This window comes from Cotesia glomerata, linkage group LG4, assembly GCF_020080835.1.
Source record: "Cotesia glomerata isolate CgM1 linkage group LG4, MPM_Cglom_v2.3, whole genome shotgun sequence".
Lineage (NCBI taxonomy): Eukaryota > Metazoa > Arthropoda > Insecta > Hymenoptera > Braconidae > Cotesia > Cotesia glomerata.
Window position 1 is genome coordinate 20754157 of NC_058161.1, and position 14476 is coordinate 20768632.

The 14476-nt window shown below is 33.7% G+C and overlaps 3 protein-coding genes across 10 annotated transcripts in view; 2 read left to right on the plus strand and 1 right to left on the minus strand.

Annotated features, from left to right (window-relative positions):
- LOC123263825 overlaps positions 1–12820 on the plus strand; it is a 300526-nt gene extending 287706 nt beyond the window's left edge. For 3 of the 6 annotated variants that reach the window (XM_044726845.1, XM_044726844.1, XM_044726847.1), the window contains 2 exons: positions 6187–6852; positions 11841–12817. In XM_044726845.1, the coding sequence (XP_044582780.1) occupies positions 6187–6852; positions 11841–12404 (1230 nt within the window). In that variant the 3' untranslated portion in view covers positions 12405–12817. Of the gene's footprint in view, positions 1–6186; positions 6853–11840 lie in introns of all 6 variants that reach the window. The other 3 variants (XM_044726843.1, XM_044726846.1, XM_044726848.1) reach the window with 3 other exon arrangements.
- Positions 1–14476, minus strand: part of LOC123263828 (autophagy-related protein 16-1) — a 289529-nt gene that overhangs the window by 257021 nt on the left and 18032 nt on the right. The gene's annotated exons all lie outside the window — the stretch shown is intronic.
- LOC123263854 lies at positions 132–5444 on the plus strand. Its single transcript, XM_044726888.1, has 2 exons — positions 132–936; positions 4712–5444. The coding sequence occupies exons 1-2, from the start codon at positions 159–161 to the stop codon at positions 4729–4731; spliced, it is 798 nt and encodes a 265-aa protein (XP_044582823.1). The 5' UTR covers positions 132–158; the 3' UTR covers positions 4732–5444.

The window sequence follows — 14476 nt, forward strand, 5'->3', positions numbered from 1 at the left end:
TGTCTCAAGATAATAATAATAGTATGCGCCCTTCTCAACCCAACGCTAATCCGACATCAGAAGTGGGATCGACGCCGAGTATATCAATGCAAGAGCATATGGCTATTTTACAAACCTCTGGCTCTGATCCGGCTGCATGGAGTTCAGCTGTTAGCATTATGATGGAAGAAAATCCATTGCAAGGCAGTGCACTATTTTCCGCGCTTAGTAGCGCTTTAGAGGGTTCCGCTGCACAGTGGTTGACTCAAATTATGGTTGGAGGAACTATTACTTGGTCTCGATTCAAGGAACTTTTTATTTCCCGTTTTGGTGGAAGAGAAACCGCAGCTTCTGCCCTTATGAAGATTTTTAACGAACAACCGTTAAAAGACGAGACAACTGGAGCTTTTGGGATTCGTTTACGCTCTCTTCTCAAGGCGAGGTGGGAAAATTTGAGTATGGCGGAGATTATCAACGGCGCTGTTCTCTATCGATTAACATCGCAAGATCACCGGGTCGAACGCACAGCGCTTACGAGTGAGGTAAAAACGGAAGACCAATTTCTTAATGAAATGAGGGCTTACTCGTACGCAAAGAAGCGACCGTTGCAATCGTCCGAGAACTCGTCAAGTTCAGACCCGAAACGCTTCAAGCCAACGGAGACACGGATTAAATGTCTTTTCTGCGGTATTTCTGGTCACAAAATATCTGAATGTCGCAAGAAGTCATTTCTGGACAAGAGGAAAAATTCTCATAGTCCAGAAGGAAGTCGACCATCCACCGCGATAAAAGTAACCTGCTTTAAGTGCCATAAAGAGGGTCATATTGCACCAAACTGTCCGTCAAGGAAGAACAACAGCAACAGCTGCAACAACAGTGGAAATCAGCACTCGAGCACCGAACGCCGAGTGGACTTTTGCACCGTGGATGTTCCAGTGGGTACAATGACCCATATGGGTGAGTCGTTTCCATTTTGCTTTGATTCAGGAGCTGAGTGCTCACTAATTAAAGAATCGGTTGCCAATAAATTTTCTGGAAAACATATCAATGATATAGTTTTAATGAGAGGTATCGGAGATAATTGTGTAAAATGTACATTACAAATTTTATCTACTGTTCGTATAAATAACTTTACATTGGAGATAGTCTTTCATGTAATTCCCGATAATTATTTAAAACATAATATAATGATTGGTCGTGAAATTCTAGGTCAGGGTTTCGAAGTAAATATTACGCAAAAATCATTTTACCATTTGCAAGGCTAAAGTAGTCAATACATGCGAAACAGTTCCTAGTGAGATTAACTTCAACAAAGTAGACACTGACGTCACGGGTAATGATAAAACTAGATTAATTTCCGTTTTAGAAAATTTTAAAGATTCTTTTATCACGGGTTTTCCCCGAACCGAAGTTACTACAGGTCAATTAGAAATACGTCTCATAGACCCTAATATTACCGTTCAGAGAAGACCGTATCGACTTAGCGTTGAAGAGCGGGAAATTGTCCGTGAAAGAATCGAAGAATTACTTAAAGCAAAAATTATAAAACCTAGTAATTCACCGTTTTCTAGCCCTATATTACTCGTTAAGAAGAAAGATGGTTCAGATAGACTTTGTGTAGATTACCGAGAGTTAAATAAAAATACCGTTGCAGATAGATTTCCTTTTACCCTTAATTTCAGATCAGATCGCGAGATTACGGGATGCTAAATATTTTATAAGCTTAGATATGGCTAGCGGCTTTCACCAAATCGGTATCCACCCAAATTCTACTGAATTCACTGCTTTTGTTACTCCCGATGGTCAATATGAATATCTAAAAATGCCATTTGGATTGAAAAATGCACCGTCTGTTTTTCAAAGAGAAATTCTCAAAGCTCTGGGTGATTTAGCTTACTCTTGGGTTGTAGTTTACTTAGATGATGTGCTTATTATTGCGAGTTCGATAGAGCAGGCGTTGGAACGGTTGGAAACCCTTCTAAACGTTCTGGTTAAAACTGGATTTTCATTTAACTTTGCTAAATGTTCATTCCTTAAAACATCAATCTCTTACCTGGGTTATGAAGTCACTAATGGTAACATAAGACCCAATCCGCGTAAAATACAAGCTTTAAATTCTTTACCTGCACCAACTACTGTTACACAATTAAGACAATTTATCGGTTTAGCTTCTTATTTCCGTAAATTCATCCCAAAGTTTTCTCAAATTATGAAACCTTTATACTCTCTTACCTCAGGAAACAAAAACATAGATTGGCAAGATAAACACGAAACCCTACGACAAAAAATAATTACCATCTTAACAAATGAGCCAGTGTTGATAATCTTCGACCCTAATTATCCGATTGAACTACACACCGATGCTAGCTCTGACGGTTACGGGGCTATATTAATGTTAAAAGTAGAAGGTAACAATAGAGTTGTAGAATACTATAGTAAAAGGACTAGCTCAGCCGAATCCAGGTATCATTCGTACGAGCTGGAAACCTTAGCCGTAGTAAACTCAATTAAGCACTTTCGGCATTATTTACATGGTCGAGAATTTACAGTTGTTACTGACTGCAATTCTTTAAAAGCGTCTCAAAATAAAATCAATTTAAATGACCGGGTTCATAGATGGTGGGCTTTTCTACAATCCTTCACTTTTGAAATTGTTTACAGAGAAGGGAAACGAATGTCACATGTTGACTTCTTTTCTCGTAACCCAATTGACATCACTCGTAAACCTTTTGATAAAATTGAAGAGAAGGTAATTAATTTTACGGAAATATCGGAAGATTGGTTACTAGCAGAGCAACGTCGTGATCCTCAAATTTCAGAAATCGTTTCTAAATTACAAGACGATGAAATCGCGGAAGACATTTTAAAGACGTACGAATTAAGATCCGGTACCCTTTATCGGAAAATTCAAAGAAATGGGAAAACCCTTTGTCTACCCATTATTCCTCGAGGTTTTCGATGGTCTGTTATTAATCACGTACATCAATCGATCATGCATTTAGGTTGGGATAAAACTCTTGAAAAACTGTACGAATATTATTGGTTTGAAGGGATGGCGAAATACGTTCGGAAATTTGTAGAAAACTGTCATACTTGTCAAGTTTCTAAATCCAATTCAGGCAAGGTACAAGCCGAATTACATCCAATACCTAAAACCAGTATACCCTGGCATACTGTTCATATGGATATTACGGGCAAGCTAAGTGGTAAGAATGACTCAAAAGAGTACGTTATTGTACTCATTGACGCATTTACAAAATACGTATACCTGTACCATACCCGTAATATAGATTCTCTTAGTACAATCAAAGCACTTAAATCAGCTATATTTATTTTTGGTAGTCCTTGTCGAGTAATCGCTGACCAAGGGAGATGCTTTACCGGTAAGGATTTCCAAAATTATTGTAAAAGTCAAGATATTAAATTACATTTAATAGCTACGGGATCTTGTAGAGCAAATGGTCAGGTAGAGCGCGTTATGGGTACTTTAAAGAACATGTTCACTGCAGTAGAAACTACCGGACGGTCATGGCAAGAAGCAATAGGCGAAATACAGTTGGCTCTGAATTGCACTACCAATCGTGTCACCAAATCAAGTCCCTTAGAATTATTAATTGGTAAGGTGGCAAGACCTTACGGATTTTTAGCGCATGAAAATACCGAAGTTAGAGAAGTAGATATCTCCAATGTAAGGCAACAAGCTATAAGTAATATCGAAAGTAATGCTCTCTATGATAAAAATAGATTTGATAAAACTAAGGCTAAAGTAGTTAAGTTTAGCATTGGTGATTTCGTATTATTGAAAAACGAAGAAAGAAATCAGACTAAGTTAGATCCGAAATTTAGGGGTCCATTTGTAATAGCGAAGGTTTCAGAAGGAGACAGATATATTTTAAATTCAGTTAAAGGCAAAAGAACGTATAAATACAGTCACGATAAATTAAGAAAAATGCCGCAGAGTTGTGTTCCTAGCGAGTTGGATCTTAGTGATCCTGAGGACGAAAATGACTCAATAAATGTAGAAAGCTCTGAAGAACATGGACAGTAATTTGAACCAAATAAACCTATACCACTTGTCCAGTATGACAGTGGAGTCTAAAGCAATTTAGATGTGTTTCCTTTACACCACTTGTCCAGTGTGGCAGTGGAGTCTAAAGCAATTTAGATGTGTTTCCTTTACACCACTTGTCCAGTATGACAGTGGAGTCTAAAGCAATTTAGATGTGTTTCCTTTACACCACTTGTCCAGTATGACAGTGGAGTCTAAAGCAATTTAGATGTGTTTCCTTTACACCACTTGTCCAGTATGACAGTGGAGTCTAAAGCAATTTAGATGTGTTTCCTTTACACCACTTGCCCAGTGTGGCAGTGGAGTCTAAAGCAATTTAGATGTGTTTCCTTTACACCACTTGTCCAGTGTGACAGTGGAGTCTAAAGCAATTTAGATGTGATTCCTTTACACCACTTGCCCAGTGTGGCAGTGGAGTCTAAAGTAATTTAGATGTGTTTATCCTGTCATTTGCAAAGAATAAAATTTAAAGAGAATCTACAGCTTGCGAAACACAACTGGCATTAGCGATTACACAATTTAAAGTTCTTTAAAATATTTTATAAACTCTACTATTCTTCGTTGTTCGGTTGGATCCCTGAATCGGCAGATTATTCAAAGTAGATCATTCATTATTTGAAGTTGTTAATTTAAATCTAACGTTAAGCAAAAACCAAATTTTAGATGCACCCGAGGACGTGTGATCGTCAGGATGGCCGTGTCGGAGATGAGAATAGCTGGGTTCTTCCCAAGGGATGGGAAAATCCTAAGCACTTTTAGTTTATAGCTAGAAAATAAAACTTAGAATTTTAATTTTTACGACTTAATCCGCTAAGGAAATTTTAGTTAAACTTTCCTTAAGTCTTTTATGACGGTAGGCTCGGGTTCGAAAGATCACATCTGCGGGTCTAACGTAGCCACGGTCAAGGGACAGCAATACCCAAGTGTACATCTTCGGAATGTACAATTGCAAAACGTAGCTTGTACATTTTTTTCAGAATAATTACCTGAAGGAGCTACGGATTGAAAAATAAGTTTTGAGAAGAGTCAGTTCTCTCTGAACAGTGAGCGATAACTGATTGCTGTCCTTCTGACCGTGGATTCGTTCTCTTATCCAAGTCTGTCGTCATTTTATTATTTCTAACGTTTAACATTAACGATATCTTATTTGTTAATATTGTTCATATTGCTAGTTCAGTGTATTAAATAAATTATAATTGTTAATAATTAGATAATAATATTAAATTATACTTTTAGTGTAGTGACTAGATAACATTGTGTGTGTATGTGTGTGTGTGTGTGCTACGCTTAAGTAAAACATTGTTACAAGAAACTATAATTGTGTATTAATAAAGTTGTACGATATTTGTGTCATCTAGATATTGTGATTAAATAATAAAATGTCTCAAGATAATAATAATAGTATGCGCCCTTCTCAACCCAACGCTAATCCGACATATATATATATATATATATATATACATATATATATATATATATATATATATATATATATATGTATATATATATATATATATATATATATATTTATATATATATATATGTGTATATATAAAAAATATATGTGGGTACTCAAATGGAAGCTTTTGATGAGTGAAACATCGGGATGAGCTTATATCTTTAAAATATATATTATATATATTACATAATGAAGAAATCACCTCGTATCTTGTGAAATATTGACATTTTTAAAGATACTAGCTCACTATGACATTACACTCATCAAGATCTTTCATTTAAGAACCCACATCAATTTTTCATATATTTTTCATATTTATATATATATATATATATATATATATATATATATATATATATATATATATATATATCATATATATGCATATATGAAAAATATATCAAAAATGCATGTGGGTACTCAAATGAAAGCTCTTGATGAGACTAACATCAAGATGAGTTTATATCTTCAAAAACGTCAATAGTTAAAAAAGTACAGTACAATTTAACAAAAGTCATTACTTAATAATCCAAAATTTTATTTATTTATATTTCACAAGTCTTTTTCATAATAATTCAATTACTGTAAGATCACAAAAAAATTTCTAATATCTATAATTTTTCTCAAAAATCAATAAATCTAATTTAAAAGTTTTATTAAAATTAAACTAAAATTTCAGGAGCCGTACTTAGACGTCCCAGAAGCTTCAACCTACGAATTGAGCTCTTGCTACAACGTGACAATAGACTGCCGAGCCGGTGACATGGTAGCGCGAATCCAAACGAGCAAGCTGTTCAACGGCAAGGTCTACGCTAAAGGCTCACCAAATTCCTGCGTGAAGGACATAAAGGGGGCGTTGGAATTTGAATTGCGAATGGCGTACGACGATTTGGAGTGCAACGTGCGGTCCCAAGGGCTGGGCCGGTACTTAAACGACGTGGTGATCCAGCACCACGACACAATCGTGACCAGCTCGGACTTGGGACTGGCGGTGACTTGCCAGTACGACTTGACGAACAAGACGGTCTCCAACGAAGTCGACTTGGGTGTCCAGGGAGACATCACCCCTGCTCTGTACGAGGAGGTCATTGTTGACTCCCCGAACGTCGCGATGAAGATTACCGACCGGAACGGAAACGACGGCATGCCATCTGCGGAAGTCGGAGACCCTCTGGCCCTTAAATTCGAGATCCTGGACCCCAACAGCCCCTATGAGATCTTCGTTCGCGAGCTGGTCGCGATGGACGGCGTCGACTCCAGCGAGATCGTCCTGATTGACGCCAGGGGCTGCCCCACAGACCACGTCATCATGGGCCCGCTTTATAAGGCCACCACCAACGGCAAGGTCAGTCTTCAAACTTCACTTTTTTTATATTTTCTTACCCGTCATCATCTTAACCAGCACTCTCTGAACAGCTGATGCTCTTCCTTCCTTTGTCAGTCCATCTGCATATTTATCTCCCATCAACCCGAGTTATATTACACTTATTATCCGCGCATGCCAGATAAATTATGACAGTCAACAACTTGTCTGATCTGACAATCATTTGCTCACTGTCCTATCATTTTTATTATTTCTATTACTGTTATTATTGTTGTTAATCTTTATTTCATCCTGTGTTTACAGCATTAACATTTCACAGCACCGTTTTAACTGCGCTATTTAAATTTATCCCGCAGTTGATTATTTTTTAAATTCCTCTTTGATTAAGGTTGTCACTGAAGGATACATAAGTTTAATTTAGATATTTAATCCGTGATTATTTATTGAAAATTATCCGTGGAATTTTAAATCGTACATCTGGATACTTTACAAGTTATACACGGAAAAAAGTAAACTGTAATAAATAACAGTCGATTTGTAATAAGTAATGATCAACTGCTAAAAATTATCACTTCAAACAGTAAAATCGTGATTTTACTATTCACTTTATAATATTTACCATTTAAACGTTACAATTTACTCTTTACATGGCAGAAAATACTATTTCAAACAGTAATATTCGCTATGTAAATGTTTGAAATGTTAAAGTATAATAATTAACAATTCAGACTTTGATATTTATCATTTGGTATCTAAAAAATGATCTTATGATATGTAAAAAGTATAAAATAAAGTTAGTAAATTTCTAATACAAACAACGTCAATATTTACAAAGTAAAATGGTAAATTTTAAATGCAACGCTAAAAATCAAACTGTAATTATTGACTTGCTTGGACTGGTAAAATGTATATTTTAAAAGTATAATTTTTACTGTTTCAAATGTTAAATTGTCCCAGAGTAAGACCCCCTTCTCTTTCATCTAAGTTCCCCTTCTCCTCATAATATCGACTATATTTTGAAATGGCAATTTTTACTGTTTGAAACTGTAATTTTTTAAGATGAAAGAGTCGTTATTTACTATAGTGACAGCTACTAATCACTTATTTTGGATATTAAATTAGAAATTGTGGCTTTTATACTTTTTACATTAAGTTCTGTAATATTTGTATTTTTGCGAGCCCGATGTCCGCTTTACAGTTTGAAACTATAAAAATTAACCGGAATCCGAGTGAATATTACAGTTTACGTTTTTCTGTGTAGATTTCATAGAAATCTAACTGCATTGGTCCTCGTGACGGAACTTTTGAAAAATTTTGCTATATTTCGACTCAGCTCGTCAAGCGGATTCAGAAAATGCACATGGTTCAAAAGTTTATAAATCTATGTGTATATATACGACATAACCGGCCTTGTCTCTTCTCTAACTCCCGCAATTCTATACGGATCTCAATAAAACGTAACATACTCATTCTTAGGATGATTTTCGAGGTTAAGTTCAAAGATCAGCCAAATCGGTCGATTAGTTTAGAAATAGAGGAAAAAATTTTCAAAAATCGTTAAAATTTTCACTTTTACCGTATTTCCGTGCAATAACAATTAAACGCGATATCAAATTTAATTTCTGTAAATTGCATCTGAAAGCTTATTTAACAAGCTTTAATTTGCATACTTATCTATTTTTCTAAATGAAATAGTTTAGGAATGACAACAATTCAAAAATTTTTGAAAATCACAAAAATTTTCACTTTTACCGTATTTCAATGCAATAACAATTGAACGCGATATCTTATCAAATTTCTCTAAATTCCATCTGAAAGCTTATTAAGTAAGCTTTAATTTGCATACTTATATATTTTTCTTAATTAAATAGTTCAAAAATGACAGAAATTCAAATTCTTAAAAATCCTCAAAATTTGTAACTTTGACTGTTTCTTTTCAAAATAACTATTGAATGTGATAACTTGTAAAATTTTTGTAAATTGCATCTGAATGCTTATTAAATAAACTTTAATTTGCATACCTTACCATCAGTCTAGATAAAAAATTACCCACTCTCTTAGACAGATCTAATTTTACTTTTTCATTCATTTTAGAAATTATTATTTTAGTAGTTGTTGAATTCACTATGAAATCTACTTCTTTTTCGGCTGCCGAATGATCTTTTTTTTGTTAAAATCAATATTTTAGAAGTAACTGCCAATTTTATAGTAAAATCAGGATATTTTATTTTTTTTATAGGAAATTTTCTAAGCTACAACTTTAGTCTTATAATTTTTCCTTAATCAATATTTAAAAAATTATAGGTAATTTTTAAAATAATTTAAAAGTAAAATAAAAAAATAACGTAGGATATGAATAAATAAATAAATAAAACTTATAAGGATAGAGTGAAACTAAAGGGCGCATTGAACCGAATGATAAATGATCTTCCCATGCACAACAGAGTTCCACGTGGCGAGCAATCAATCATCTTGAGCCGATTCCTAGGTGGATTATAATGTCGGTGAAAATTTTATCGAAGCTTTTAACGAGATTATATTACTCATGTTAAAAGCCATCCCGGTATAAATTAACGATTAATTCAATTCTTGGTAAAAGATATAACACATAAGATATATCTAATATATAAAATCTAAAATCCCGAGCTTAAATGAAAAATGTGATTTATTTAAAAAGTTTTAGGCAGAAGTCTTAGTTTGAAAAATGATTGCAATTTTATTAGACGTTTTCATCTGGTTCGTTTTCTTTATACGTATTGCCGAGCTTTGGGTCCGGTACGTGACGGACATACCCTCTATTAATGAAACTCGAGTCGGGAAAAATAGAGCCTTGGTAATAGATGACCATTATTTTGTTTATTTATATTTACTAGCCATCTTAAAGTTACTATGTGACTGCCGTGACTTGTGAACTATAGATAAATAAAATTTTGCTCTATTAAATAATGAATTTTGTTAAATTGCACCGTACTTTTTTAACTATTGACGTTTTTAAAGATATAAGCTCATCCCGATGTTACACTCATCAAGAGCTTTCATTTAAGTACCCACATGCATTTTTGATATATACATATATATAATATATATTTTAAAGATATAAGCTCATTTCAATGTTACACTCATCAAGAGCTTTCATTTGAGTACCCACTTGCATTTTTGATATATTTTTCATATATACACATATATAATATGTATAAATATATAAAATATATGAAAAATTGATGTGGGTACTCAAATGAAAGGTCTCGATGATTGTATTGTCATGGTGAGCTAATATCCTTAAAAATGTCAATTATTCACAAGATACAATGTCATTTCTTAATTAATGACATTTTTTAAGATATAAACTCATTTCAATGTTACACTAATCAAGAGCCTTTATTTAAGTACCCACATGGCATTTTTTATATATTTTATATATATATATATATATGGTATTTATGAAATATATAAATATGTAAAATATATGAAAAATTGATGTGGGTACTCAAACTAAAGGTATTGATGAGTGTAATATCGGGATGAGCTTATATCTTTAAAAATGTCAATAGTTGACAAGATACGATGTCATTTCTTAATGAATGACATTTTTTGGCCACTGGCCACAAAATATTGCTTATTCTTTTAATAATATTTATTTTAGTGTCCCGAAATGGGGAAAAGAGAGACTGGTAGTTTTTATAAAGTATCCGCTAATAAAAACAACTTAGCTCGTTATTTTTAACAGCCTTACTATACGCTAGTGACCTCCGCCCGCAACCAGAGGACACTAACGTGTATTTTATCGATGTCAAGAATAGTTGCATATGTTCTTCCTGTTCCCGTTAATACGCATAACATTTTATCGTTCTGTATTCTGAAAAATACCCTTTATTTTTCTGTCTCTATTGGGTTTGTTTTACTCTTTGTCTGCTTTTGATTGTCTCTATCCGCGTCCCCCTTCAGCAAAAGCACACCCCATCCCCATCCCCTATCAACGCTTTCGTTCCCGTGTGCATACTTTGTCATTTTGGTATTCTAACTGATGAAAGGCTCCCGTTTTCATTTGCTCCAACGTTTGCTGCCATTTATATTTCTCCCGAGCTATAAAATTTAACACAAAAAGATAATAAACGAACAAATACAAATACAGATACCGGATTACACGTTACAATAAAATACTTATTCGACATCTAACTATTTACACATTTAAATCTCATATTTTTACGGCCTATTTGCCCCTGACACTATCCACTAATTCTTTGCTTTTATTATTCCCCTATCAAATTATTTTTTTTTTTTTCAACTGCGTTGAAAAAATTCTGTTTGATATATTATTCAATTTTTCAGGATTATTAATCGGTTTTTTAAAATGTTTAATGCAATTTTTATAAATATTTTAAAACAAAATTTAGTTTGTAGATTTTTTAGAAAATTAATAATTGAAAAATTTCAGTTAAATTAAATAATGACTCTTGTTCAATTACACTGTACTTTCTTAACTATTGACGTTTTTAAAGATATAAGCTCATCCCGATTTTACACTCATCGAGACCTTTCATTTAAGTACCCACATGACATTTTTTATTTATTTTATATATATGATATTTGTGAAATATATAAATATATAAATTATATGATAAATTGATGTGGGTACTCAAATGAAAGGTCTCAATGAGTGTAAAATCAGAATGCGCTTATATCTTAAGAAATGTCAATATTTGACAAGATACAATAACATTTCTTAATTAATGACATAATTTAAAATATAACCTCATTTCGATGTTATACTCATCGAGAGCTTTCATTTGAGTACCCACTTTCATTTTTGATATATTTTTCATATATACATATATATAATATATACAAATATATGAAATATATGAAAAATTGATGTGGGTATTCAAATGAAAGGTCTCAATGAGTGTAATGCCAGGATGAGCTTATCTCTTTAAAAATGTCAATAGTTCTCAAGATACAAGGTCATTTCTTAATTATGTGTCTATAAAATAAAATTGTTGTATTTTCAGATTCTTCTGTCTCACTTCGACGCCTTCAAGTTCCCGAGCTCGGAAGTAGTCCAATTCCGTGCTTTAGTAACTCCATGCATGCCAAGCTGCGAGCCAGTACAGTGCGACCAGGAAGAGTCAACCGGCGAACTGAGATCAGTAATCAGCTACGGACGAAGACGTAGACGTCGTTCAGCATCATCTCTCTCCCGCGAGGACCTACTGCTGGTCCAATCAATCCAGATCACGGACAAGTTCGGGTTCGAGCGCGACGGAAAGTCTCCTCTTGGTAACCTGACGTCCCAGTCCCGCGACACGGTATTCGTCGAGTCCCAAGACATGCCCGGAGTCCACGGATTGTGTATCAACATGGCCGAGGCGATAATTACCGGCACAGTGTTCATAATCGCTCAGATAGTCGTGATTGCCGCGTGGACCTTCACCTGGCAGCGACGCAAGCAAATTCTCAAGCACCAAGAGGCGCTCTCTGTCTCGGTATCAGTCCCCGGGATTCACTCTGGGATTCCCAGTCGCACCGACAGCCTTTGCAAGCTCTACGACGCCGGCTATTCCCGTCGATTCTAATCAGCTCATAAATTTATCGCCACAATCGCTAATTAATTTTTAATAATTAAAATATCTTTGAACACTCGCGCCCTTTTTTGTTCCTTTAATTTATTTAATAAGGAACAAGAGACTGCACGATGTCAAAATATTTAACTACGATTTCGATTTCCGCTCAGCAGCTCTTTGAGCAGAAACCGAAACCGAAAAGGCTCGATTTTTAATTTTTTTAAATTATCGGGTCGCGGATTTTATATCAAAAAGCGGACTCACGGTGGGAATTTTAATGAAATGAAATGAATCATGATTTAAAATTTTTGAATAATTTTATTTCATGAATTTGTGTGAAAGTTTTGGTGATAGTGAAAGTATCAAACGTCTGGAATTTTTTTTTGTGAAAAATGGAGATCCACTTGAAAATTTGTAAATTCTATCTACGTAACCTAATAATTAATTAAATAATTACTTTTGTTAAATTGCACTGTACTTTTTCAAAAATTGACATTTTTAAAGATATAAGCTCATCCCGATGTTACACTCATCAAGAGCTTTCATTTGAGTACCCACATGCATTTTTGATATATTTTTCATATATACATATATATAATATATACAAATATATGAAAAATTGATGTGGGTACTCAAATGAAAGGTCTCGATGAGTGCAATGTCATGGTGAGGTTATATCTTTAAAAATGTCAATAGTTCTCAAGATACATAATTATTTCTTAATTATGTAATATATATAACATATATTTTAAAGATATAAGCTCGTCCCGATGTTATACTCATCGAGAGCTTTCATTTGAGTACTCACATGCATTTTTGATATATTTTTCATATATACATGTATATAATATATATAAATATATGAAATATATAAAAAATTGATGTAGGTATTCAAATGAAAGGTCTCAATAAGTCCAATGTAATGGTGAGCTTATATCTTCAAAGATGTCAATAGTTTGCAAAATACAAGATCATTTCTTAATTAATGACATTTTTAAAGATATAAACTCATTTTGATATTACACTCATCACGAGCTTTCATTTGAGTACCCACATGCACTTTTGATATATTTTTCATATATACATATGTAATATATATAAATATCTAAAATATATGAAAAATTGATGTGGGTACTCAAATGAAAGGTCTCGATGAGTGTAATGTCATAGTGAGCTTATATCTTTAAAAATATCAAGAGTTCACAAGATACAAGGTAATTTCTTAATTATGTATGGAGACTAAATTTTTCTTAAATTCCCTTAAAAATGCATAACAAAAGTATTATTTTTTTAAATGGATCTTCTTAATTAAACTAAAATTTTTTTTGCAGTATTTAAAACATTTTTTTCACCCGGATGTTTGTAATACTTTCCGTATAATTGCTTTGACCATCACTAATTAACTCATTAGATTAAGTACAATAGCCTTGCTGCATTGGTTAAGTAAAAATTTTTTTATTTTACGCTTTTTTATTTTTTTTTTTTTGAGTCGCTTCAGGTTGAGCCGGATCATCCGACACTACTACTACAACAGTAGTATAGACGAACCGCTTGACCTGATCCCACTCAGGATTTTTTGCAGCCTAGGAGATTTCGCGGTCGTTTTCTGGCGATCGAATAAATAAAAAAAAAGAAATGAGAAAAAAATACGTAGGAGTCATGAGACTCGCTTACTTTTTTTTTTCAGCGCTAGTCTCTGATTTCAATGAAATTTAAAAAGGTAAAAATAGTTTTTAAATTAAATCAAACAAAATACAAATGACTTGTGAGATAAGAACGGACTTGAATAATAATGGTGATAATAACAATTGAATTAAATTGTGACAATAGTGATGATGATCGAAATAATGAGGTCGTTATTTTTATTTAGTAATTGACGGGGAAGAATCGCACCGGAAAATAAGAAAAATAATGGGAAGAATAAATGAGAGGCATTTATATAAAACGCGAGTACGTGTGGCGATAGTACTTTCGGGAAGATTTACAAGCGATAAACGGTTCCATAGTTCTTCGGGTGAGAGTTCTTTGGTATTAGCGAGAAGGAAAGTACTACTGCACGGGATAACGGGCCATTACCTCTACCG

Bases quoted from the DNA above. Each gene is read 5' to 3' on its own strand.
- LOC123263854 (XM_044726888.1), top strand. From the start codon at position 159: ATGATGGAAGAAAATCCATTGCAAGGCAGTGCACTATTTTCCGCGCTT. The intron at 937-4,711 runs GTGAGTCGTTTC...ACCAAATTTTAG, and splicing joins GGGTACAATGACCCATATGG to ATGCACCCGAGGACGTGTGA.